Source organism: Lutjanus erythropterus, chromosome 1 (assembly GCF_056507025.1).
Source record: "Lutjanus erythropterus isolate fLutEry1 chromosome 1, fLutEry1.hap2, whole genome shotgun sequence".
Lineage (NCBI taxonomy): Eukaryota > Metazoa > Chordata > Actinopteri > Lutjaniformes > Lutjanidae > Lutjanus > Lutjanus erythropterus.
This window is the reverse complement of record NC_139317.1, coordinates 25,699,731-25,725,148: the sequence shown is the minus strand read 5'-3', so window position 1 is coordinate 25,725,148 and position 25,418 is coordinate 25,699,731. Positions and strand designations below refer to the sequence as shown.

The 25,418-nt window shown below is 37.9% G+C and overlaps 1 protein-coding gene and 1 pseudogene across 1 annotated transcript; one reads left to right on the top strand and one right to left on the bottom strand.

Annotated features, from left to right (window-relative positions):
• Positions 1-8,128: 8,128 nt before the first annotated feature.
• On the bottom strand, positions 8,129-19,153 carry LOC146333000 (uncharacterized; annotated as a pseudogene).
• Positions 19,154-19,868: 715 nt separating this feature from the next.
• foxf1 (forkhead box F1) lies at positions 19,869-25,099 on the top strand. The gene is made up of 2 exons (XM_084718240.1): positions 19,869-21,135; positions 22,961-25,099. The coding sequence occupies exons 1-2, from the start codon at positions 20,157-20,159 to the stop codon at positions 23,122-23,124; spliced, it is 1,143 nt and encodes a 380-aa protein (XP_084574366.1). The 5' UTR covers positions 19,869-20,156; the 3' UTR covers positions 23,125-25,099.
• Positions 25,100-25,418: the final 319 nt, after the last annotated feature.

The window sequence follows — 25,418 nt, the reverse complement described above, 5'->3', positions numbered from 1 at the left end:
GACGTGTTTTAGGATTAAAACCGTATCAGCGAGCAGAGTGGGTGACAAGGAACAGAGCCGCTTTCTGCTAATCACTATTATTCCACTTGTGAGGTCACTTTCTATTACCCCTCTATTACATAAAAATCTGAATATTTTTCACAACTAGCGCCCTCGCTAACGATATTCAGGGCCAACAGCAGTAGTTCATCAGCATTTCCATGGCAACAGTGGTGAAAACAGGAGCAGGCCTCCACTTCTTCTTCTCCCCTCATGTCAGTGTGTATCCCATTATGGTTGTACTGTGCGGACAGAGGAGCTCTGCCTGCTCGCCACAGCTTTATTTATTTTACTGTCTTTCATGTGCAAACCACTACCAATCTGCATCAGAGGGAAATCCACTCTGTGTATCCCATAGGTGTCATTTAGGATTGATTCCCTGGAATTAGCAGACGTCAAAGTGGAACCATGTGGCTGTCTGTCTGTCCATCTGTCTGTCCTTACCAACACCTGTGATAAGGCTCTTTGGACATGGACAAATGGTGCATTACTGTCTTTGGTTATCCACATATTAATTATGGCCTCCGGGGATCCATTGAAAGTTCACCTCTTCACTGTAAAAATAAACTAGTTGTTTTAACTTTGAAAAGTTGGTGTCTGGGCTGCTTTAAAATTTTAAGCTGACTGAATATGAAACGACAAGTTCAGATAATTTTGTAACAATTCACAGCAAATAAACTTTACTGGTCAAGTTGAAGTACAAGTTGAAACAACAACTCTTACAAACAAAATTGATTTACTTTTACATTTTCTCTGTTAGAAAAGTAAGTTTCTCATTTCAAACAAAGAGCAGGATTCATACAAGCTGTTCATAACTCACCAGAAAGATCAAATACTGACATTTTGGGTTAGTAAAGCAATCCACAAAATAATGAGAAAATTAAAAAAATCTAGGCAGAGGACAGGGTCTGTGCAGATAGAATGACCACCACACACTTCTTGTGGGCCATAGGTGATGATTGAAAAGGATTATCTTTATATAAGTCTACACAATTGTTTTATAATTGTTTGTGTTATTTTTTTGTTATTGTGTCTGTAAAGCTGCAGCTGCTTCTGTTGGAGCTCTTTTGTTCCAGCATCAGTACAAAGACAATGGGTAAAAGTACTCCCAATTAATTTATTAAATTTTAAGTATAAGGGGGTAGAATGAATTCAATAATAACCTTCAGCGTGGTCGGCAGTGTTTTCATTATTGTGAAAACGAGCAACCTCAACCTCAAGCAACACATGCTTGGAAGTCTGCTAGTATGCCAAACATGTTTCTATAGAAACTTAATATAATGAGTTGATTCAACTAAATTCCTGCGTGTGTGTGTGTGTGTGTGTTTTTTTTTTTTTTTCCCCAGAATCCGTAAATGTTAAGGATAGAAGTGATAATAAGCAAAAAGTAAAATTTACCACTGGCTCCTGTGTTGATGCCAGATTTACAGTTTTTCCTCTCGCTAAAACACTCTCTAATGAAGCTTATCCACTTACCAAAAAGACACAGTGTTTGAGATTGTTGCTGCTTTTGATTTGATTCAGTTTTAATTTTTTTTCCGTCTTTGCGGACAAAACCAATAAAATGCGAAACTCCTGCCATAAGAGACAGCAGATAAACACACTGATCAGCTTTTTCTTGATGGGGAAAGTCAGATGGGGATGTTTTTTATAGCTTCTCTGGTTCACATGATCCCATCAGAAAAACTGATAAACCAATGTGAATCCGGGTCAAACAGAGATAACGTGCTCCAGCATTTAAGACCATCATAGATCAGACACAGTTCATTATTGATTATCATCTTTGAGTTGAAGAGGCTACTTATTTAGTATGAACAGTGATCTATAACCCTCTGGTTGCTGGAGACATCGTATAACAGCGAAGTAAACAACAGGACCACCAACAGCTCCAATATTGCTGATTTATCCTCGCTGTGTTTATCATCTGAGTCTCAACACCACCACAGAAAAACAGGGAATTCATCAGAAGGTCCTTAAGTGGTTCTGTACTTGAATCTGGCAAAGAGCGAGACTTTGAGGCTAAATTCAGCTCTAACAAAGTGGCTTCATGCGTAAAAGAATTTGTATGAAGAATGTTAATAACATAAAAAAGAGACTTTGCCTGGCTTCTTGCATGTATTTTTATTCTGCCTGTTTAACATCCTTTTTCACATTTACTTTAAGAAAACTGTTGTCATGTCATTTCTTTAATTTTGTGTGTTTGTGTCACATATGGACTTCTAACCCGCTGCATGGGGAAACTGGGGAAAACAAAGCTAGTGTACAGTACAACAGTAAAAACAAAGCTGATCAAACAATATAAGAAGCAGTGGTGGAAAGTAACTAAACATATTAACTCAAGTGAGGTACTTGTACTTTACTTTAAGGTTTCCATTTTTGCTATTTTCTACTTACTCTATGTACTTCACTATCTCAGAGGAAAATATTGTTTTGAAATATCTTTTTACTTCACTTTTACATAACAACTGTATATTACTTTTATTACCTTATTTACTTTACTCTAATTACTTTAGATTACTGTAAGTATATAAAGTAATTAAAACTCCACCTTGACCAGTTGTAAGACATTATGCATCAATAAATATTATTTGAAATAGGCCATTCCACGTAATAAGAACTTTAACTTTACAGTTCAGTTCCATTCAACTTAACTTTATTGTCATTAATTATGTGCAGACACATACATGAACAAAATGGAGGGCTGCAGCTTCATTAAGACAGGAGGAGGGGGAGGGGCATACATGCACAAAAATAAAATAAAATTAAATTAAATTAAATTAAATTAAAACAAGAACAGCAAAATACATAGAAAAAAGTAACATAATGTATGTACAAATAGCAACATATGTGCAAACTTGTACTAAACAATGTAATATATGTCTGAGTATTAGTACAGTTTTACAAATGGCATTGTAAATGTAATGGTGAGCTGCATGGAGCTGTCAGTGGATTAGGCAGTAGTGCAAATAGAAGTGCATTTAACTGTGCAAAAACATTGTAGAAGTGTTGTGAGTGCAAAGACAGAGTTGCTATAGGACTGTAAAAATAGCATGAATATGACAATAATGTAAAAATACTTAACAGCCATTACTAAAGTTGAGATGGCATGAATATGGCAACAGTATTTAAGCACATTTTGCTGTTAATACTTTCATACTTTTACTTAAGTAACATTTTGAAGGACTTTTACTTGTAGCAGAGTATGTTTAGAGTGGTATTGCCACTTTTACTCAAGTAAAAAAATCTGAGCACTTCGTCCACCTATGACCAGAAGGAAAATGAACAACCAATTCCAGCTTGTGTTAAGTAATAGTTTATTGCTGTAATTAAAATGTAGAACAAATGCAACTTACAATATTAACATTACGTCCAAAGCACTGTAGCAGCAGAACCTAATGACACAACAACAACGTGAAAAACAATGTGAATAAGGTCAAAATGAATTTTTAAAGTGTTTCAAAACAAAATAATACAAATAATAATGAAAGGAATACAGTATTACAGAAATAGGCAATATGGTAACAATTAGTCCACATGACACACACATAATTACATTAAAATCTCTAAACCTCCAAATATTTGTATGGAAACTTCATGCACATTATGTATTTCACTTTGTGGATAGAAATTCCTAAATCTGAATGTACACAAATGTAGGCGTTTGTATTACTGGAAATCTAGCCTGTGTACAATAATTTCTGCAGTTTGTATAAATTAGCCCTGCAGGTATTGATAAGTACAGTTACTATCCTTTTTGTCTAGCACTGAACTTGAAGCATTTACAGTCCGGTGATCCTATTAAATAAAGACATTTTTGTCTTTGTTTAAGGATCAATCAGTTTATGTATACAGTTCTTACAATCGGCCTAATTGTTTTTCTCTAAGATTTTTTTTTAACAATATGGCATCACTGGTGTTTTTGACAGTATGAATTTACATTTCCATCTCACTGCTACATGCAGTCACTCAAGCAGTTCTTCCTTCATTTGGTTGAAAGAGAGACCGAGACAGACTTGACTGACCCAACATGAAACATCTGCCACCTGACTGATTCCTGAATCAAATTGCCCATAGCAACGGCTCGAGCTCGGGCTTTTAAAAGAGCTATTTCGCCCTAATACATGGCCCATTACCAAATGGCCATTCATCACATTAACCCTACCTCTAGAGAGCTGCCAGTGTCTCACTCAGTCAGTATAGTGCCACAGTGCTCTCTGTCTCCAGTCAGGACACACTCAGCAGCATGTCCACTTTGCCATGACTGTGTTTACCTCAGGAATACACAAACGCAGCCTGCCGCAGGCTCTATTAACGAAGCGAGAGGAAACCTCTGCTGATGTTCAGAGCAGAGACTGATTGACCCTCTCATGTTATACTGTACTCTATGTACCTTATTTATCATTATCATTTTGTACGTTTTTAAGTAATGTAAAACAGATTATTATCATGTATTGAAAAGCAAGATTTTTAACGCTCTGCATGCAGTTTATGCAGTATGATTGTCTCTCTGAATAACCATGATGTTTCTGATGAAGATGCAATATTAAGGCTGGGCTGCACCAACGAGGATTCACTTTTAACCCTGATTAAAACATGGCCTAACTTTAATTTATGTTGCAGCAATTTTTTTAAACCAACTAAAATTAAAAAAGATTCGACTTAAACCTCTGTTTTAACCTCAGTTAAGTTTTTACTTTAAACTCGGATTAAATTTAATTCTGCTGCACCAAAACCTTAAACTCCAATTTAAACTATAAACCAAATCTTACACTTGCAGAGGTGTAACTTTTAAAATAGCTGCATTTTTGAGACGAATAGAGCAAAATAATTTTCTGCTGAGCCATCATGTGTAGGCTAATTGAGCAACCAACTTTTTAGCTAGCCAGCAAGTACTACAACGTTTTTTTGTTAATGTATTAGCCAGCTACTCAACAATTGAACATTTTGTTAACTTTTAGCTGGCTAGCAAACAATATCAGTTTTGTTATTATTATTTTTTTTTTTTACCTGGCTAGCCATGTAACATTCTGTTTACTTTTTAGCTAGCTAGCGAACAATGTAACATTTTGTTAAGGAATATAGAGAAGCCAAAAGTTAAGAGTTTCCCTCTTAGTTTTCATTTATTTTAATTTAGGTAAGTACACATCTCAATATTGATTAAACCCAATTTAATTTAGGTTTACAAAAATGAACTTGGATTTAGTAAACTAAGAGTTGTTTTTAATCGTGCAACAGAACTCAGTCGGCTGATAGTTAAATCTGGATTTACTCAGTTTATAAAAGGAAGTTGTGGTTCTGTTCTGTTATGTATATTGATATTCTCACTACCTTTTTTTTGTTTGTTTGTTTGTTTTTATCAATTGAGATGTCGGTTAGATGGGTAGGGGATATCCAGAATATGAAAATGTCCTAAGAATGTCATACAAGAAGTGTTCACATTATGACTAAATGTTCTCCTTAAACTAAAAAAAATCAAAAACAATCTGGATTTACTCATTTTAAACCTAGTTTTGATAAACTCTTTGATTTAACTAGTCTTTGTTGGTGCAAACCCAGTCTAAAGGTGTACAAAATGTTTCACAGAGGATACAAATGCAACAATCAGTGCACTCTCATAAAAACACAGACAACTATATTTTAAAAAATTCACAAAAATAAACACTTTGGTCAAACCTTTAATTAGTACGAAGCTGTGTGCTTCAGCTGGAATTAAGGAGCTTCAGGCCCAGCTGTGGTGAGCCTGATTACTTAATAATATGGTGATAAACACAACTATCAATCAAAGCCCCTGACAGGACTTACAATTCAGGAGAGATCAGCCAAAATAAGAGCCGCCGACTCTCTCATTGTGGCGGTGTGTACGGGGGTGTGTAACAGGATACTCGCTACAGGCAGCAATGAAGTTACTTGCACCGATATAATGATGGAAAGAAACTAGGTGTCACTTTTATTTACAGAGAAGAACTGCAGTAACTGCAGCTGTCTCTGGAAAACAACGGTTGCGCAATCTTGAAATCTAAAGTCGTTCAGTGTGGAGGACGACAGTGACACTATGTTTGAAACACTGGCCTTAGCCGCAGTAAACACACCTAACATCCTCCAGAACACAATGCAATACGAGTCTAGTGTGGTTCATATGGCAATGATACTGCGAGATCACTTTCACATATATCATAAACACATTTTATAATGTTTATAATGCCTGTAACGATGAGAAAATGTTCATATAATTGTATTTTTGAGGCTACAGAGTTTACAGAAACCTGTAAAGTATATTGGTTCTTGTATACTGGTAACTTCAAGACAACATCAAGCACCACGTCTGCTTCTTTAATATCGTGCAGGTGCAGCAGACAAAGGTTACCTCGTGCTCTATTTTCATTTTACACAATAAATGTAACTTTCCTAATTTAACAATAATCTGTTGTTTTGCTTTGTTTTCAGATGACATTAATTACATAACTGATAATGAGAAGTAAGCTTTGCTATGATGGTTGTTTTTTCTTATAGTAGTTTATTCTTGGGGTCCTCAGGGACCACAGGCAGTACTCCTTGTATGTTAAATAAGTTGTTAGGATGAGTGTGAAGACTTGTTCACAAACACAGATATCACTGGAGTCATTACAACTGACTCTTTATGGCTTGCATTCATAAAATCTGCTTGTCACTTTTCACACATATCATAATTATACATGCACTATTATGATAGTTACAAACATTTTTTCTAAAGTTGGTGCAGGCTGGGGTGTCAGACAAAATATCAAACTGGCCTTTAAGCATAAAGAAAAATAACTAAGTGGTGCATCATAATTCCCTAGGTAGGTGTTTTGTTGTTTGATCCTTTTTTTCACATTTTCCTTTTGCAGGAAATCATAACTAGAGCTCTACTAATTAGTTGATTAATCAGTCGGTTGATCAAAATAAAAAATAGATACCAACTATTTTGATAATATATAAATTGTTTCAGTCATTTTCAAGCAAAAATGTTAGACATTTGTTGGTTCGAGCTTCTTACATGTACAGACGCTTGCTGCTTTTTTGTTGTTGTTTATGATAATAAATGAAAGGTCTTCAGGTTTTGGACTGGTGGTTGGACAAAACAAACACCTTTAAGGTATCACTTTGGGCTCTGGGAAATTGTGATGAGCATTTTTCAGAATTGTTGACATTTATAGAATAAATGACTGATTAATTGATTAATTGTGAAAATAATAATAAGGAGATAAACCTAGATATAATGAAAATAATTGTTGGTTGCAGCTCTAATCATAGCCATAATCTTTTATCTACTTTTTGCCTTTAGTTTGCATTTTTAATCCATCAGCCTATTTGTCCTAGGAAATCATAACCAGACCTGTGAATTGGGAATGAAATTAAAATGATTCAAGTAATTTTTATCTTAATATCAATATGATCATTTGAAAAAAAAAAAAAAAAAAAAGACACTTCACCAGTTACTACTGCTAAGTGCTTATTATATGATAAATACATGCCATCGCTGTTGGACAACTCCAGTTTAACATTAACATCAACTGTTAAATTATTTTTATTTTTAAAATCAAATTGAGAATTAAACTCTCTCTTTGTAGCTGAGATAAACTTTTTAAGCTGAATTACACTGAAATTTGTAATCCTCAAGCTAAAAACTGTTTATCTTAGTTGAAAAAGCACATTGTCTATAAATGAAGGTTTTCATTTTATGACAGTGACATGTTTGCAACTGTGTACTTTTTGTGTCTTGCTGTATTCAGCTTTTAATTAGCTTTATAATATCTGGTTGTACTCAGTTTATCTTATTTTGACCTCAGTTTCAATCTCTCATTTTCATAAAATCTCTTGTAGGGATGGCAGTTGCAAATTAACATTCACTATAAATACTGTTATACTTGCATGGGAAAGCTGTTTCCTGTTTGTACACTGAATCTGTCCCTATCAATAAACCATGAACAGTTAATAAATAATGTGTTTACCTGCCTTGATAAGAAAACAACTGAATGTGATTAACACTGTATATCTACTAAGACTTTAATTCAATTTACACATATTTTCTTGATGCACTTATCTGTTTTTACCTCGTTTTGGCCTCAGAGAAGTATTTTCCTTGACGGCAGCCTACTGCGCTGCTACTGTTGCCGTTTTCTTTTGGTCGAAGGTCTTTGCAGCAGAGATGACGTGAAATAAATTCAGACTCTGAGAGGTAAATCACTGTAGCCATTCTCTCTCACCTCGCCATTTTTAGCAGACCGTGGCTGATTTCCTTCCTTGCGTGACTCCAGAGTGTAAACACACAGCCCGAGTGACTCATCACTATTTCTCACTTCCACGGCCTGATATAAACACATGAAGGGGTCAGGTGTCATTTTGGGGTGGCGAGTGGGTGGGGCGGGGTGAGGGCGGGGGGGCCAGTATGTCTCCCCATAAGACATCTTCCATTCTCTGAAGAATTCACAGCTTCCTGTGGCTAAAGCCGCACGCCTGCCCACTCCAGCCTGGAGGAAGGAGAAAGAGAAACACAGTTAGAAACAGGGAGAAAGAGACGGACAGACAATTTAGGTGATAGATTACCTTCTCTGCCATGTTGCTCTTCAGCAAAATGGAAAGAATGCAGTCATGATGAGCCTGTATCTCTTTTCACCCCAGACGTGACAAGAAAAAGAGTGATGGTTGGAGACAAGATGGAGGGGATGAAGCTGTGTGGCATAAATGAACTTCATTCTGTTTTTTCTAGTGGCAATTTGATTTATAAGTCATGAAACTGTGTTTACATATGCCTGCCAGCTTGTCTTTTTGTGCAGATTGGCACTCTGTTCAAATGGGATGTCTAAGAAAGTCCTGATCAGCACTTTGCCCTCTCAAGCCCGGCGTTATTGTAGGGTTGTCAGGGTGGAAGGGAGGGATAGCCACTTCCTCTCAGGCCCCAGTCTGAAGAAGGGCCAAATACAGTCCAACATCAATCACTTTGCTCTCTTGCACAGCTTTCCCAGTGCCATTGTTATAGAGCAGACCAACGGAAAGAGGCCGGTAGCAGGTGGAAATAAAAAGCCCTTTGACAACTATAGGCTAAGATTCCTCCCAAGATCGTCACAACATTTACAGAAGCCAAAGGGGCCAACATCTGTCTGGCTGCAAGCACCGATCTGGACACACACGCAAATATTTAGTCAGCAACATTCTCAGATGCACTGATACATGCACAGATGCAGCCATAGACACTGTCAGTCCACAGTCCAGATTTTGCCAGATTGGCGTGGTTTTCCACACAGTTGAGCTGTTTTATGTTGCAGTATGTGGGTTAAAATGGGCTTGGGCATGTGGACAGAATTTGGTCTGATTTACCATGAGTTGGATTATTTTGTTTTTTTGTTTTTTTTTGTTTTTTTAATATATTAAAAATGAGAGTATATTATTCAGTATATATTCTGCTGTACTTTCATTATAACAGAAACCGCAACAGCATCACTATTTGGGTGTACACTTTAAATTGGCATACTTTCGAGGCTTGTTGCAACTGACTAAGATGAAAGATAAGATTAAACCTATGATTTGTGTTATTCGAGCTGTCCCTTCATTTATTGATTGATTGATTGATTGTTTGATTGATTTTAAGGCAGAGGGTAAAAAAGTTTTATACTTGCACTGTAGCTTCCTACCTCTGCTCTACCCCACTTTTGAACACTTAAATTGTTGCTTTATTATTATGTCATATTGAAAAATTGTTATGTACCACAGCATAGATAATATTTGAGATTTTTTAATAAATTTGGGTGCATGTTGAGCAATCATTGGACTAGAAAACATCAAACTGTCCTGGTAACACTGGACATGGACATACATGTGCATGTGAGCACAGATACCCAGACATAGACAGGACACAAGATTCTTCCTACTTCTATTATTACAATCATAGAAAACAGTCTTCCTCATAATAGTATTTGCTGGATTGCTCTGCTGAAATGACACTAACATTGTGGTTTATAGCAATCAAATGTAATCAACATCAGCAAATTTTTGTCAGGGGTGTAAATTAACATGAACAGGGGCAGATAATGTGCTCTGAACAGACAAACAGCATGCTAATTTTTGCAGTAATATTTACATTTCCCGTCACCCGATTGACACAATTTGCCACAAACATCACCACCCTTTCCTCTCACAGTCATAACTCAGTCAAACTGAACCACACAGACAGCATGCAGTACACACTCTACTACACTCTGCTACAATCAGAGAGGCTCACTCTATGCAGAGTCAGTCAAGGTAAACATCCATAAATCCATTTAACATTTATATAAAAAATGCTGTACTCCTTATCACTTCTGATCTTGGCTCATAATCATCAAATTCAGATATCTTCATCAGTACTAAAGATAGAATGAGTAGGATTTGTCAGTTATTTGTAAATGCACCAGTAAAATAGTTCAATAATGAGTCTCATTCCCAGGTCGTCAAATTCAGACACTTTGTGTTGGTAAAACACACCAATACAATGTTGTTTGTTTGTTTGTTTTGTTTTTGGGGTAAAATTCTGCATAGTATGCTTTATATCCAAGGGTTTTTGTCTGTAACAAGTTCTACACTCATACATTCAAAAAGGGTCATCCTGATGTTGCACAGGTGAAATATTTATCTCATTATCCAATGTTGAAGCCTGGCACCTTCTGCAATTTGACATTGGATGGGAAACTTAAATTATCAAAGTTTGCAATTAATTTGATGGTTGACAGCTAATTGATTAATCGCCTATTTGTTGCAGCATCACAGGTTCCTGCATCACAGCAGCTACAGTATTTGTTTGTCTCTTGTCCTCCAGCCTCTCCCTGTCTTCTGTCCTCTCTCCTTGGCACTGCCCACTGCACCTACCACACCTCCCCCCACAGCTGTACTCCACTCTTCACTTGGGATCATAGGCTCAAACCTGGCAGGATCAATGTCACATGATGCCCATGCGTGTGATGCTTCGCTGGGACCCCCTTTACTCAGGAAATGCTCTCGGCCTTTTTCCCACCCTTGTGTTCCGCTGCGGAGAGCTGGGCATTACAACCGAATCCAGTTACCATCCCAAAGCATTCCTGACTGATTCCAACCACTGCTTGGCTCTGGGTTCCCACAGACAATGAGGATATGCTATAATTTCAAACTGGCTGGAGCACTGTGTATCTAGTTGTGAACTACCAAAAGCTGTTTATGGCAGAACAGAGGAGTTTGAGCTCCACAATAGGCAATTACCATGCCCACTCACCCCCCTCCCCTTCATTCAATTTGTGGTTTGTCTGTAGGTGGGTTCGGTTGTGCGCAGATTAAAAATAGCCAACCCATTCCAGACAAAAACTGCGAGAGACATGGAACACACATTGCACAAATGATATCTCCCATTGTGGTGTACTGTTTGGGAATTCTTAATTGCTTTTTCCGAAGCAGCCTGCCACAGGAAAATCCCCCTTCAGAGTAAAGAAAAAAAGAGTTGGTGGGCTGTGCGTAAACACCATACACATTATGTAAACGCGCATGTAAACACGTACGTATAAACCCATGTCACCCCATGTGCACTCATCAAACTGCCATCAGGACAGGGTATCAAAGGAGCTAACCTGCAGCAGAGCCGGTTGTGGCCTGCGTCTGCCCTCCCTCTGTCTTTTGTGTTCTCTGCTGTGGTTTTTCTGCTTCAGCTCTTATTATTGATGTCTCTCCCTGCATCAGACAGGCCATGATGGACCGGCCCTGGGAGGTGTGCAGGGCTGCAGGGTGGGGCACCAAACAGGCTCCTACTCACTGTGTGGGACTGAGTCTTCCTAGAAAGGCCACAGCACAGCAGAGAGGAGCGGTGAAGCAGTGGAGGAGGCGACTAAAGGAAAATTTCAATGTCTGTTAACTGGACTTTGTCTGCGAATAAAGAACTAGATAGCTATGAACAATATTCTTTTAAATCCCTATTGATTGTCAATATATCAACACAGCTTTAAAGGTATAAAAACAATAGGATTTGTCTGAGCTGTCCAGAAACACACCAGAAAGACAGTTGATGTTGAGTCTCATTCCCAGGACATCAAATACACATGTTTTGGATTGGAAAAGTGTCCCAAGCACAGAAAATCAATGAGAAACAAAGGAAGAACAGGCAGAGGCAACAAAATCTCAGCAGATACAGACACTGCCACACACTTCTAGTGGGTCATAAATGATGATTGAAAGGGATCATCTTTATGTGAATTTATACCTTTTTTGTTTGTTTTGGGTTTTTTTTAGGAAAATCCTGCAGAGTGTATGTTTAACTAATGCAGAGGAATTGTGTCTGTACAGCGTGAACAGGAACTGTTATTAGCCCAAAAATTTAACTAAATGCTGCATGTTAAAAACACAGAAGCGTAGTTTTAAGTTTGATACTCAGACATTCAGTGAAAGTTATAATGATGTTGCACAGGTTATTTTTAACTCATGATCTGATGTTGAAGCCCGGCCTGGCACTTTGTGATGACTAAAAGGGATTGTTTACATGAGTCTATACATTTTTTTTCAGGAAAATGTTATGCCTTTAATTTAACATGCATTAAAATTTGAAAACTAGAATTACTTTTAATATAACAACTGGGGTGTGAGAAAATATTGATACACTTGAGTATTGCAATATTGTGCTTCTGAATTATTAATTAATCTGAAAATATTTGTGGAAGTATTGTAATTGTAATCTATCTTCAATCATTTGGTCTTCCATCCTTTTTTCCATGGTAATAAAGTAAGCAGAGACAAGAAAAAGTAAGGACATATCTTTGCTCAGATGTTGGATGTTATTGTGACAAATCTGTGACAGATCCCACTGTTCTGACTGCATTAAAAAAGTAAACTTTTTTTTACTTAAATCTTATGATGCTGAGACTGTTTTTCTAAAATTAAATTTAAGGAAAATGACAATACATTGCTTTGCTTACAGTATTGCAATATATTCTATTTTAACTCCTGTATCATGATACTACCATATTTATTCTTGTCAATACATAGCCCAAATAACTGAAATGTGTATTTTAAAAAGACGTCTTATTTGATTTTTATATCATCAGAGGGAAAAACTGCCCTGGTCAAATAAGAAATTATGTTTTCACAAAATAATCAGTAATTATTTAGCAGTCCAAGAGTGTCCTTGCTTAGTTAAATTTAACTTTTGCTCTGCTTTCAAAATAAAACACCTAATCTTTTACTTAAAAAAAGATTTGAAGACCACACACAAAAACGGTGGAAGCAAGGGCCACCTTAACATTTAAGGGATGACAAATTCCACAGGTCAGTATTTAGCAAAAATGGCTTATTGTCAATAACTTAAATTAACTTTGATGAACAAACACCAGGGACAATAACAGAAAAAATTGGTAAAGTCTGATATGTTGTAGTATTATATACATATATCTTATAATGTTTTTCAGTAAAACAAAACTAAATATACTAAAATGCTTATTTCAGTGTAAAACTTGGAAATATTCAGGTTATATTAGTGAATATTTTTTCCATTTATCCTCTAATCTTATGATATTGCTGTATAAATTGAGGATGAATATAAAGACAAAGCATCTATCAGCCTGACATGTAACAGTCTGCATTGAAGCCACAATCATATTTTTTTCCTTCTTGTTTTAACCTTGACTTTTAAGCTTTAATTAGGTGAAATGTGCTCATATTCTTTGTTACATTTTTTCTTTAACCTTTGGGTGTTTTGTCCTGTTTCACACAGAAAACAGCTGCTGGCCAACTTGCTGAAATACCAATTTGCAACGAACAGGTATTTAAAATTATGGAACATTTTCCCTGCAAGTGCTAACCACATTTGGACAGTTTGGAATTTGTAAAACCTCTGGACCTGCCAAATCCTCCCCACTGCTGTCCTTCATGTCAAATTATGTGGTGCTGCCTATGATCACAAAATAAACCAGAGAGAACTTTACATAAGGCCTTTTATTCTTTTTTCATTGTCTGAAAGGCGCGTTTTCTTTTCAACATCAAGCTGTCAAAAGAGACGATTTTGAAAACAGAACCAGTCGCGACAAACTAGTGATACCGAAATATAGACGATGTGAGTGGGCTCTCTTTAATTTGACAGTATGGCTCACCAGGGACTGTTGCGGGAAGCCATCGCTGTGGAGGCTGAGTTCTCACAATAACGCTTTGACCAGTGACTCATGAGTTTTGGCATGATGAGCTGCCTATCTGCAGACTGCCGACTGTTTTTTAGGAATAAATAAATTGTTTGTGTCGAATTCTGTTCCATGATGCAAGACGCAAACGTCAAAACTTTGCGGATATTTTTCATTATCTCTACTAAGGAAAATGTGAGAGGTCTGAGAATTAAGTGACGAATTTCCACACTGAAGGAGTTACATAGGCTGTTCAGTCAGATGACTCATATTTTAGTTCAGTGTGCAAACATATATGCAATGTTAATAAAAGTCTGCAACATCCGATCATTATCGACCATCATGATCAGTTATTGTTGATGACTATGGTTTTGCAGGTGTGCAGCGGAGGGAGACAGGTGGACGTATATCTCTGTGTATGTAAGGAATAATGTCTTGAATACTGGATGGGCTTATTTCTCAATAATGACCTGCTTACTGTACATTATCTCCTTTATTACGGGATACTTACTTTTAATATATGTATATATATGTATAAATTGACTCAACAGTGACTTTAGAAAATTATTTTATCGATTTAAAGATTATTTTAGTACTCCTCCAGGGTCTATGATCAGGACTCCGTCCATAGCAACGGTGTGTTCCCCATAGCAACAGTCTGCTCTTCTTAGCAACGGTCTGCGTTCAGAAACAGGAGTCCATAGAATGTCGTGGTTGACCAATCAGACACGAGTATTTAAAATGCCGTGTAAATGAGAAGTGTCATCAGGAAATGCGGGCAATTATTTAGTTGTTACACTAAAAATACCGTTCATAATGCGTCTGCATTTAGTGCAGTATATAACATGATTATTAAAGAACATAGTGATACGTTTGGTGAATTTAAAGGTGTGTAACAAAATCAAAATATTTTTAGGAAATATTTCATTATTGTGGGACGTTGTTATCAGCCGCCTTATATTATAAAGTCAGTTATTAACATTAATTTAGCAAAGTTCTCATTATATTTATGGGAATTATTGAGTCTTTGTAAATAATATTATCAAGAGTACGTGCTTTATTAAAAGTGCCCAGATATAACCTATGATTCGGCGATATACAAATAAAACTGAATTGAACTGAATTGAGATTTTAAAGACATATTATCCTGTTTGACTCACATGTGACACTTTTTCAACAAATGCGACGAAAGATACGTAAAATAATATGATCAGATCAGATTGACAAACTTCTTACAAGCCCTCCAGACTGTAACTCCTGCAACACGACACACCGGCTGAACATATATACTTATATGAATGCAGCTCTCTTGAGTCAAACAGCAGGTCCATGGTGCCCACATAGCTGGTTAAGGATCAGTGTCATGTTCAAGGACACTTTAGCAGGGAGGATGTTTGAAAAATCAGCGTGAATGAGTCCCCATAGACGTGTTTCCATAAAGTCAACCTACTCTTTAAGACAGTGCCAGGGGACTACTTTCTTTTGCGCCTTCACACACACACCATGCAGGGCGCGGAGCAGATATCTCGCCAAGAAAATTAAAAAGTCATCGGGCGCACTTGTGCTGCAGCTGATTACTGCAGAGGGTGGTGCCCATCAAATACACTTCAGATCCATGTAGAGACCCAACGCGCGCAATCAGCGGTCTGCTAGCAATCCCGTCCTTTCTCGTTCACATAAACACCACTTAAACGAAAATATACACGGCCACCTACAGCGCGGGGAAAGTGATGAGGGGGTACCCACCTCGACATTACACTGTTTTCAATTAAAGCGACAATGCTGTTGAGTGAACTACAGGCGACACAGCAGAGACAAAGAGCCAGAAGACCAATTAGGATGCATCTTTAAAATCGTTTGTTTGACATAAAGTCGGAGACAATAAAAACTCTTGAAGTGTAATTAAAATATGTTTTAAGTAAGACTTAAAGCTTCATCTACAGACATTTAATTTATACGATTGCTGTAAATAAAAACGAGTAAATAATACATAAACAGATCATTTCTTTAGTTCAGATTTCATTCAGCCTAATTTAAAGACGGGGTAAACCAGCAGCACACCAGCAGTTTATTTTCTAAAATGCATTATTTCTACTTTTTTTTTTTATCTTGAGCATTTCTGTGCAAAACTGACAGCTTGCCATTTGTATGTGTACATCTAAATAACATTATTTAGATGCATGTATTTAACATTTTTAATCATGCATAGCATGAGAAAAAAATAACTAAAGAGAAATCTCTGTGAAATCAATTTTGCTATAAAACTCCAGAGCATTTATAGAGCCAATATGTAGGACATTTGTACTTTAGAAAATCCGCTATGTTCTTGGATGTGATTTTTAAAATACATATATCTGTTTATTTATTTGAATTTATTTAAATACAAAAAAAGAGAACATTTTATGTTTTTCTCTCTAGATTATATCAGTCCAAGACAAAAATTTCAACAAATGGCATCATGCGTGCAGGAGGCGATAAAGAAGTTATAATTTCATTAAAGAACCGTTTTGCCCTAACCGTGATTCCCAGAAGTAAACATTTCTTCAAAACCTGATTCAAGTTCAAGGCGGATGAACTTAGGGCCACTTGATCGATCACTCTGTCGCCCTGTCCTCCAAACAAAGTCTTTGTGCGGCCTCTCGGTGACCCTCTGCGGCCCTCTTTCACCACCGAGGAGAGAAACTGTCTTATTTCTCAAAGATGATCGTTTATAAAGAAAATGTAATCTTTCAAATTTAACACTTAAACATTCTCTGAGTCATCCCCCAAACACTTTAAATCTGTGTCTGTGAGGCCAAATCAAATTATGCTACTGACCGCTGCAGCTGTTGGATCTATAACCCTCCGGGTGTATTTGCCTAATTGGTATGAATAAGCAATAATTTTGAAATTAACTATGTCGTGACATGTTCGTATGATGCAGCACAATACGGCCTTGCAGTGCTTGGGAGATGTTAAAGATTTTAATCGACGAAACTAATGATCAAAAATGTCATAAGACAAAACTGAACTTATTGTAAAGACTGAAATCTTATGTCTGGCGAGAAATGCTCAGGTTGTAAGAGAAAAAGGCCTAAATGATATATTTTTGGTCTGTTGGTGTAGTGTGCCAATGTGTAAGAGTTGACTAAAGGAAGAATGCAGCCAATAAGAAATTATAATGTATGTACATTTGTGCAGAACTTCGCAACAAGGCGTTTTTAAAGGGGTCCAGCATCGGTTTGAGTGCACTAAATAACGGTGAGACAGTCCGGAAAGCCTGTCAGGACTGTGCACTCTGCGGTGTACCTCTACCTAAGTGGCCGAGCATTCCTGAGGATGCAGCGCTGTCACATATTTCACGATGGGACGTCATGGAAAAGAGCATGACTTCGTCTGCGATGGAGAAACAGGGAAGCTCTGACCTCGGGACTCACGCATCATAATGACGAACATGATCTGCACCGACGCTCTTATAGCAGCTGAAATATTCTTGAATTCTGAATATATTGAAAACAAAGATTTTTGATGATGACGAGTAGGGTACATTGTAATATTATGAGGATATTTGTACTTGATATCCCTGTTTGAATACTGTTTTATCACTACTGAAAAGTAAACGTTAATAATATTTTAGGATCTAAATATTTTAGGTAAAAACATAACTGATTCTGGAGCTTTTTGTGGGTGAAAGAATAATGCGATGGGGATGAGTGCATTCCTACCTAACATTTAAACATTTAACCTTTAAATGCACAGGAAAGTGAAAAAAAAAGTATGCAGGTCTATATAAAACAAAGAAAGAATGACACGACACGGGGCGAATGAGCGTATGAAAAAAAAAACGCGCTCTAATGGAATGAAGTCATCAGCGGTAATTAAATGCAGTGGGCAGAGAGGACGGGAGCGCGCCTGCCCCTGGTGCGCGCTGGGTGGTCCGCTGCGCTGATAAATGTGTGGCCCTCACTGCAGGCGAGTGGCCGAGCAGGCACCGGTTAAAACAATACTTACATTCATTTATCCATGGGTTTAAATCTCCTCTCTGCAACAGCAAAAACTAACAGTGGCACGTCTGTCACCTTTAGGCTGACAATGAACATTTGACAATGAATTGTTTTCTCACAAACCGCCTGGAAGAAAAAAACAGCGGTTCATGTTTTTGAAGCAGGTAATTCATATTTGAGTTACATATCGAGATTTAATTTAAATAAGATTGAACTAATACACATGCTGCCACATTATTTTACAGAAAAAAATATTGTAAGAGCTTCTCGTGACCTTTACGCACAGACAACAAAATCCCCAAATATGGCCTGGTTTTACGCACAGGGCAAAAATTATAAAAATGCTCATACACAGTTTTCTTCGATGATGTTTTCCACAGTCATCCTAAGCACTCATAAGTAGCAGTAATATCGAGTCCAGAAGCAGGCAAGCTCCAATAAACCAGCCCACGGAGAGGCAAAAGGTTGCAGGCTGCAGCTATCGAGATCTCCAGGGAACAATAAGCAACCTATTGTCAACAGTTTTGGGTTATGAAGTGATCGTCTTTCAGTAGCTCTCGCTCACAGCTGCATAAAAGGCAGTCGCTTTTTAAGCGACTTTGGAAACACCAAGAATAAACAGACAAACAAGCTGTGGCACATTTTTTTCTGAGTGAATTTAAAAAGTGTTATTTAGAGCATAAGGCATAATTTGGTTGTCATTTTCTGATTATCCACTATATTATGTAACATAAAATAAAATAACATCCCAAGCTTTCCAATGTGCCACTAATTCAATATTCCGGCTGAAAATCCACTTTACCTTATTAATTCCTGGATCATTCGGTGGTAAACTGCCCTGCAGGAGTCGATCCTCAAGTCCCCGTCCGAGTTTCTGTGCTCCCACTTCGGCGGAGCTTCCACCTCACTCCTCCTGCGTCCCTGCGTAAATATTATGACTGTATTACACAAACAATATTCATGTGTAAAAAACGTCCCAACATCTACTCATAGACGCTGCGAACAGACTGGCATATCGCATCAGATTGAGTATTAGCTGATCTAAACGGAGCTTTTGCTTGATTTTTTATTTAAAGAAGGCCAGGGAAAATGTTTACATTCTGCTGTATAAACATCCTGCCCATGTTCCTGTCTATCTTTTACAGAAATCAGGAGGCTGGTTTGGAATATGAGGGGCACGCTCTCTGCTAAATGCTGATCATACACGAAAAATGTTTTATAAAATATAAAAAGTTTAACAAGAATGAAGTCGTGACCTATTTGCCGTGCTGGTGCATCAACCATGTGGCCTTTAAATAGAAAGATATTTGCACAGTATGTTTATGAAAGTACACAGATTGCATCAGAATATTTAGTGTTAAAATAGGAATAAAAATTAAAATAAAATCATATTAGATAAGAGGGCAATCAAAATCTGTGTCTACAGGCCCTAACCAGTAGCTGTAGTTACTATAAATGTGTGATCATGTAATATGGCCCATCATACACCATCTGAGACCATGTCCTTCTATGTACATCATAAAATAGTATTAGGTTATTACAGGCTATATGGGAGATATATTCTCTATTTCAATGTAAGGAAAGGGGGAAAAACACATTTCCCTGAAAAGTGAACGCACACAGATGTGCATGCTTACAGCCCACCACTGGAGTAGGAGGGAACTGGGCGGGTCCCAACATTAGGATGGCCAAGACATGCAGCTGATGGCAACAGATAAGTAAAAAGTGAGCTCCTCGGACGCACGACAACACACCAACTGAAGTGGAAAGCGGCTCCTGTTCTGCTTCTTGTCCCATTTCGGACGCTGCGTACGAGGCGGTTCGGCTTTAGACTGCTGCAGGACTGAACCAAACGGAAGAAGTTGAGAAGATAGTCTCGTCTTTGACTTGTGCGTTAAGTTTGGCGACTTCTTGGCTCTATATGCCTGCGAATTATTGTCCAACTTTGTAGTGTTTGTTGGTAGAAAGGTGGAAATCAATTATTTTCGTTTGCCTTCTCGAAGACTACATTTAACTCATGACGGCAGAGGTCCAGCAGCCCCCAGCGCAGACTCCTGCCCAGAGCAGCCCCATGTCGGCTCCGGAGAAGCCGCACGGACAGACGGCGGTGATGGAAACTGCCTCCTCCACTACGAAAACTAAAAAGACAAACGCAGGGATCCGCAGACCAGAGAAGCCCCCTTATTCATACATCGCTTTAATAGTCATGGCTATCCAGAGCTCTCCAACCAAGCGCCTGACGCTCAGTGAAATTTACCAGTTCCTACAGAGCCGCTTCCCGTTTTTCAGGGGCTCATACCAGGGATGGAAGAACTCCGTGCGTCACAACTTGTCCCTGAACGAGTGCTTCATAAAGCTGCCCAAGGGCCTCGGCCGGCCCGGGAAGGGCCACTACTGGACTATTGACCCGGCTAGCGAGTTTATGTTCGAGGAGGGCTCCTTCAGAAGGAGACCCAGGGGCTTCAGGCGCAAGTGTCAGGCGCTGAAGCCCATGTACAGCATGATGAACGGCCTGGGATTCAACCACATCCCCGAGTCCTACAACTTCCAGGGCAGCGGCGGGGGCCTGTCCTGTCCGCCCAACAGCCTGTCTCTGGACAGCGGGATCGGCATGATGAATGGACACTTGGCAGGTAACATGGAGGGGATGGGTCTGTCCGGGCACACCATGTCGCACTTGTCGACCAACAGTGGACATTCCTACATGGGAAGTTGTACAGGCTCCACTGGGAGTGATTATCCCCACCACGACAATTCCGCCTCCCCCCTGCTTACCAGCGGGGGAGTCATGGAACCTCACCCCGTCTACTCGAGCTCAGCCTCGGCGTGGGCTCCGGCCCCCTCGGCCTCGCTCAATAACGGGGCCTCCTACATAAAGCAGCAGCCTCTGTCTCCTTGTAATCCAGGGGCCAACCCGCTGCAGCCGAGCCTGCCCACACACTCACTAGACCAATCTTATCTGCACCAGAACGGGCACAGTACTACAGATTTACAAGGTAAGCTTAATTGTACTATTTTACCTTTAATTTAACTAAAACTGCAGCGTTTTATAAATAAAACATGTGGGAAAAGTGAATTTATAGGAGGAATTATGATGCAGGAATATTTACAAATACTGAACCATTTAATTACCAGAGGGTCTAAATCAGATGTCCCCAAACTTTTTCATGTGAAGGACCCCCACAACAGATGCACGGACTCCCAATTTGAGCTGATTTTGTTTTAAGCGATCCTTGCTGAGTATTTGTGTAATTTTTAATTTAATGTTTGATAATAAATAAATAAAGTCCTCATAGTCAGTCAATGATCAAACATGGATTACTATAAATTACAACCATCAAAACGGCCAACCCACTTTCTTAACATGTTGTTCCAAAAATGTGAAAAATTTTTTTTAAATATTCTTTTCCTGGGGACCCCTTAGAACACATCCAAGAACTTCTGTTGGTCCCCGGACCCCAGTTTGAAAACTACTAGTCTAAATAATATTTTCTATGCATGGATCAAGCCTTATGGTTCACATATGTTTATGGTCTTACAGGCCAAACGTGGGCCTCACTGAAATATTGAGCATCATCACATTACCTTATTCAAATAATTCTGTATTTTCCTGTCACTAGAGACAGCCCTTTCTTTATTGTATAAAACATAAGAATGACTCATATCAAAAGCCATTAAAGAAAATGTTGCAACCAAAAGGAACCACGTATTTTCTCCCACGAAAATTAACCCTAGTCATTGTCCTGCTCCCACTTAAATATAACACATTATTGCAAAATAAAACCCAGATATCGGGGGTTTCAAACTCGCACGGTTTCAGTTTCTGGAAGTGGTTTAGGGGGAAAAAAAAAAGACAGAGACTCGACAGGGCAGGGAGAGTCTGCCGGGACAGTTTAGAGCAGTGCCAATCTCCGGACAAGAAAAACAAGCGCGGTTAGGACCAGTCTGCCTTGCCCCGAGGCCCTGCACGATTCCTCCGGGACTGGCGTGCAAGAGGGCCACTGTCAATTAGCCCTGCAAACCCGCCCGCCTCCCCCCTTTCACAATCTTAATCGTGCTTGCTAAATGGACTGCGGGACTGTGAGGGGAAAAAAAGACCCGTGAACCTCTATATTCGGCCTCTAGAAATTAATAACAGAATTTATCTTGAAATGTAATTATTGATTTTCGAGAAAATGAAGGGCCTCTTTTAACAAAAAAAAATATGGCGGAACAGGTGTGGAAAAATACGAGCATCAGGACAGACTTATTATTATTATTATTATTATTATTATTATTATTATTATTATTATTATTATTATTATCATTATTACATGATGTCTTATTACGAATTGATAAAAAAAATAATAAAGTCAAGGTCATGGCTGTCTTAAGAGGAAATGTCTATCAGGGATAATTGACAACTAATTTGTCAATGCATACAGAAAATATTTATCGAATTGTTTTAACCAGTATATTATTAATATACATTTTTACGTTTATCCGAGATTCAAACTTTTTTTTTAGAATTTGTCAAGTGGATTTGTCCGAGCTGTTCATAAACACATTGAGTCTCATTTCTAGGGCGTCAAATACTGACGTTTTGGGTAGGTAAAGATCCTGAGCACGGCAACATAATGAGAAAATAAGAAAATACAAGCAAAGCGCTGAGTTTCTTGCAGATACTTCCACCACCACTCACTTCTAGTGGGTCATAGGTTAGAGGTCATAACATTGTTTTTCTTGCTGAGAAAAATGTTGCATATTATGCCTTTAACCCTCATTGACACTACAGATCTCCATCGTTTTTAACAGATATTTTCAAACACCTTTTTTTCGCAGGTATTCCTCGGTACCATTCCCAGTCTCCGAGCATGTGCGACCGAAAGGAGTTCGTCTTCTCCTTCAACGCCATGACGTCCTCGGCGATGCACTCACCGAGCAGCAGCTCGTACTACCACCACCAACAGGTCTCCTACCAGGACATCAAGCCCTGCGTCATGTGATGCAGACCAAAGACAGACTCGAGCCACGCAGCAGAATGAACTGAAATGAGAACAAACAAGTAAAATAAAATAACCACTGAGAGACAGACAGACAAACAGAGAGAGAGAGAGAGAGAGAGAGGCCTGCCGCGGTGCTTCCTGCTTCAAGTAGACCGGACTACTTTTTTCTGTACTGTGTGATACATCAGCGACAAAGACACGGAGACAGGCCGACCACAAAGCAAAAACCCATTAATAATAATATATAATAATACAAACTTTTTCATGCCATCAACATCGACCAGCGGGGTAAATACTGACTGTATGAAACCCTGCTGCTGTTTGGTACTTAGTCCTGCAGAGCGGATGACTACCACTTCACACTTTTCTTCATGTTTATTCTTTTTGTTGAAGTAGGTCAATAATGTAAAAATGCACACGTCAAATTTCCAGTTCTTCTTTTATTTTACAAATTAGACTGAGGCTCTTTTTATTTTTTGGACTTTTACCAGAATTTCAAAATGAACAATTATGGACATTTTATATATATGTCCATATATACTGTGTAAAAATGATGAAGGCACTTTTTGAATAGCCTATAAGCGCAACTTTTTATTTATTCTGTAGGCCTACATATTTTAATATCAGGCGAATTGGCCAAGGAGGTATATGCTTTATTGGCAATATTTGTCAGAACGCTTGTTATTTGTTTTAAAATGAAAATTGAGGATATATTGTAAGCACTGTTATGTCGTTTGTGTTAGATGTATGTAGACCATTACTTTCAGCACTGTATACTTATATATTGTTGTTAGGAAATTTAGCAAGGGTCCACCAATGAGGGCTAATCTTTTAGGTTATATTACAACAAATCATTTGTAAGAAATAAAATATATCTGCTGGCCTGTTTGAGCCTAAATCCACAAAAAACAAGATATCTCGATTTCATCACACACATAATTCATGGGAGATTTTTAGGGACACTGCAAAGAAATATCTGTGTAAATCTTAAATTGGCGAGAATTATACACAATCAACCCAAAATTAGTACTTCAAGAGTGGGTCAATTTCTATCATTTCTGCATTTTCTTGAAATATCACAATATTTATAATAATTCAGCAGACTTGCAATTAATTAATAAATCAAACTATTAGGGGTTTAAGTGGCTTCATATTGGTTTAATCTACTAAATATTTGGTGATGCTGAAGCCAAAAGTTTAAAACACAATGTGCATTTCACGTCCGCACTGGAAAATGTGGTGTTTTGTTGTAACGCAATTCATGATTGACTGTAGCGTATCAGGTCATGCCTGTTAGTGGCATGGCAACTGACAAGTCTGATTCTGCACAAAACAATGATTAATTGATTATAGAATTTAAATAAATGGTTTTTAAAGTCTAAAAGTATCGTGTAGTTGTGAAATGAGACTGAACGCAGCAATTAAGGCGTAACAAATCAGAGGCAAAGATCTCACCCGCATTTGGTAACAGGGTGCAAACCCGCAGCAGCTCTTCCATTACTCTGGTATATTTACAGTTGTGTTCCTCAAAAGTCTTTCATACAAAGGGTTTTTCTGCCGAATAGTTCAGGGGTTCAAAATGAATTACAATGAATTTGATTTTTTTTTTTACAATCAACACAAAGCATGTTTTTTAAGAAAATAAAAATCCCCAAACTAAAAACTTATGAGGAGGAATAAAGGTTCAGTGGGTTTTACATAAAATATGACGGGACGTTGCGCAGATTAAAGTTTGTTTCTACTTTAAGAAACACATTTTACTTAAAATTTTACAGAAATAACCTCAAAACGTATTGCAGAGGCGCAGGAATAAGATGCACAAATAACGAATAAATGACCGTCTTGTCACACTAAGGGAATGCTACAGCCTATAGTTACACAGTTAACTAGAGTTATATTCATATTACAAAAGTCATGAGACAATTTCCCTACATTCTCTTCATCTAATTACATATTTGTTATTATGGCAGTTACAAAACTCCTCATAGTTACTTTAACCATCCTCCAATAATTTAGTTTCAGTTTCAGAGAAGTCTGTGGTGTTGAAAATAATAACAGGTAGAACTGCAGTGATTAGTCCATTAATCAATTAGTTGTCAACTATTAAATTTAGCATCATGTATTTTGATAATCCATTACTTGTTTTTAATCTTTTTTTTTTTTTTCAAGAGAAGATAGCCAAATTCTCTGATTTCAGCTTCTCAAATGTGATTTTTTTTTTCTGGGTTCTTTAGTCCTCTGAATATCTTTGGGTGGCGGACAAAATAAGACATTTGATCAAGATCAACAGAGAT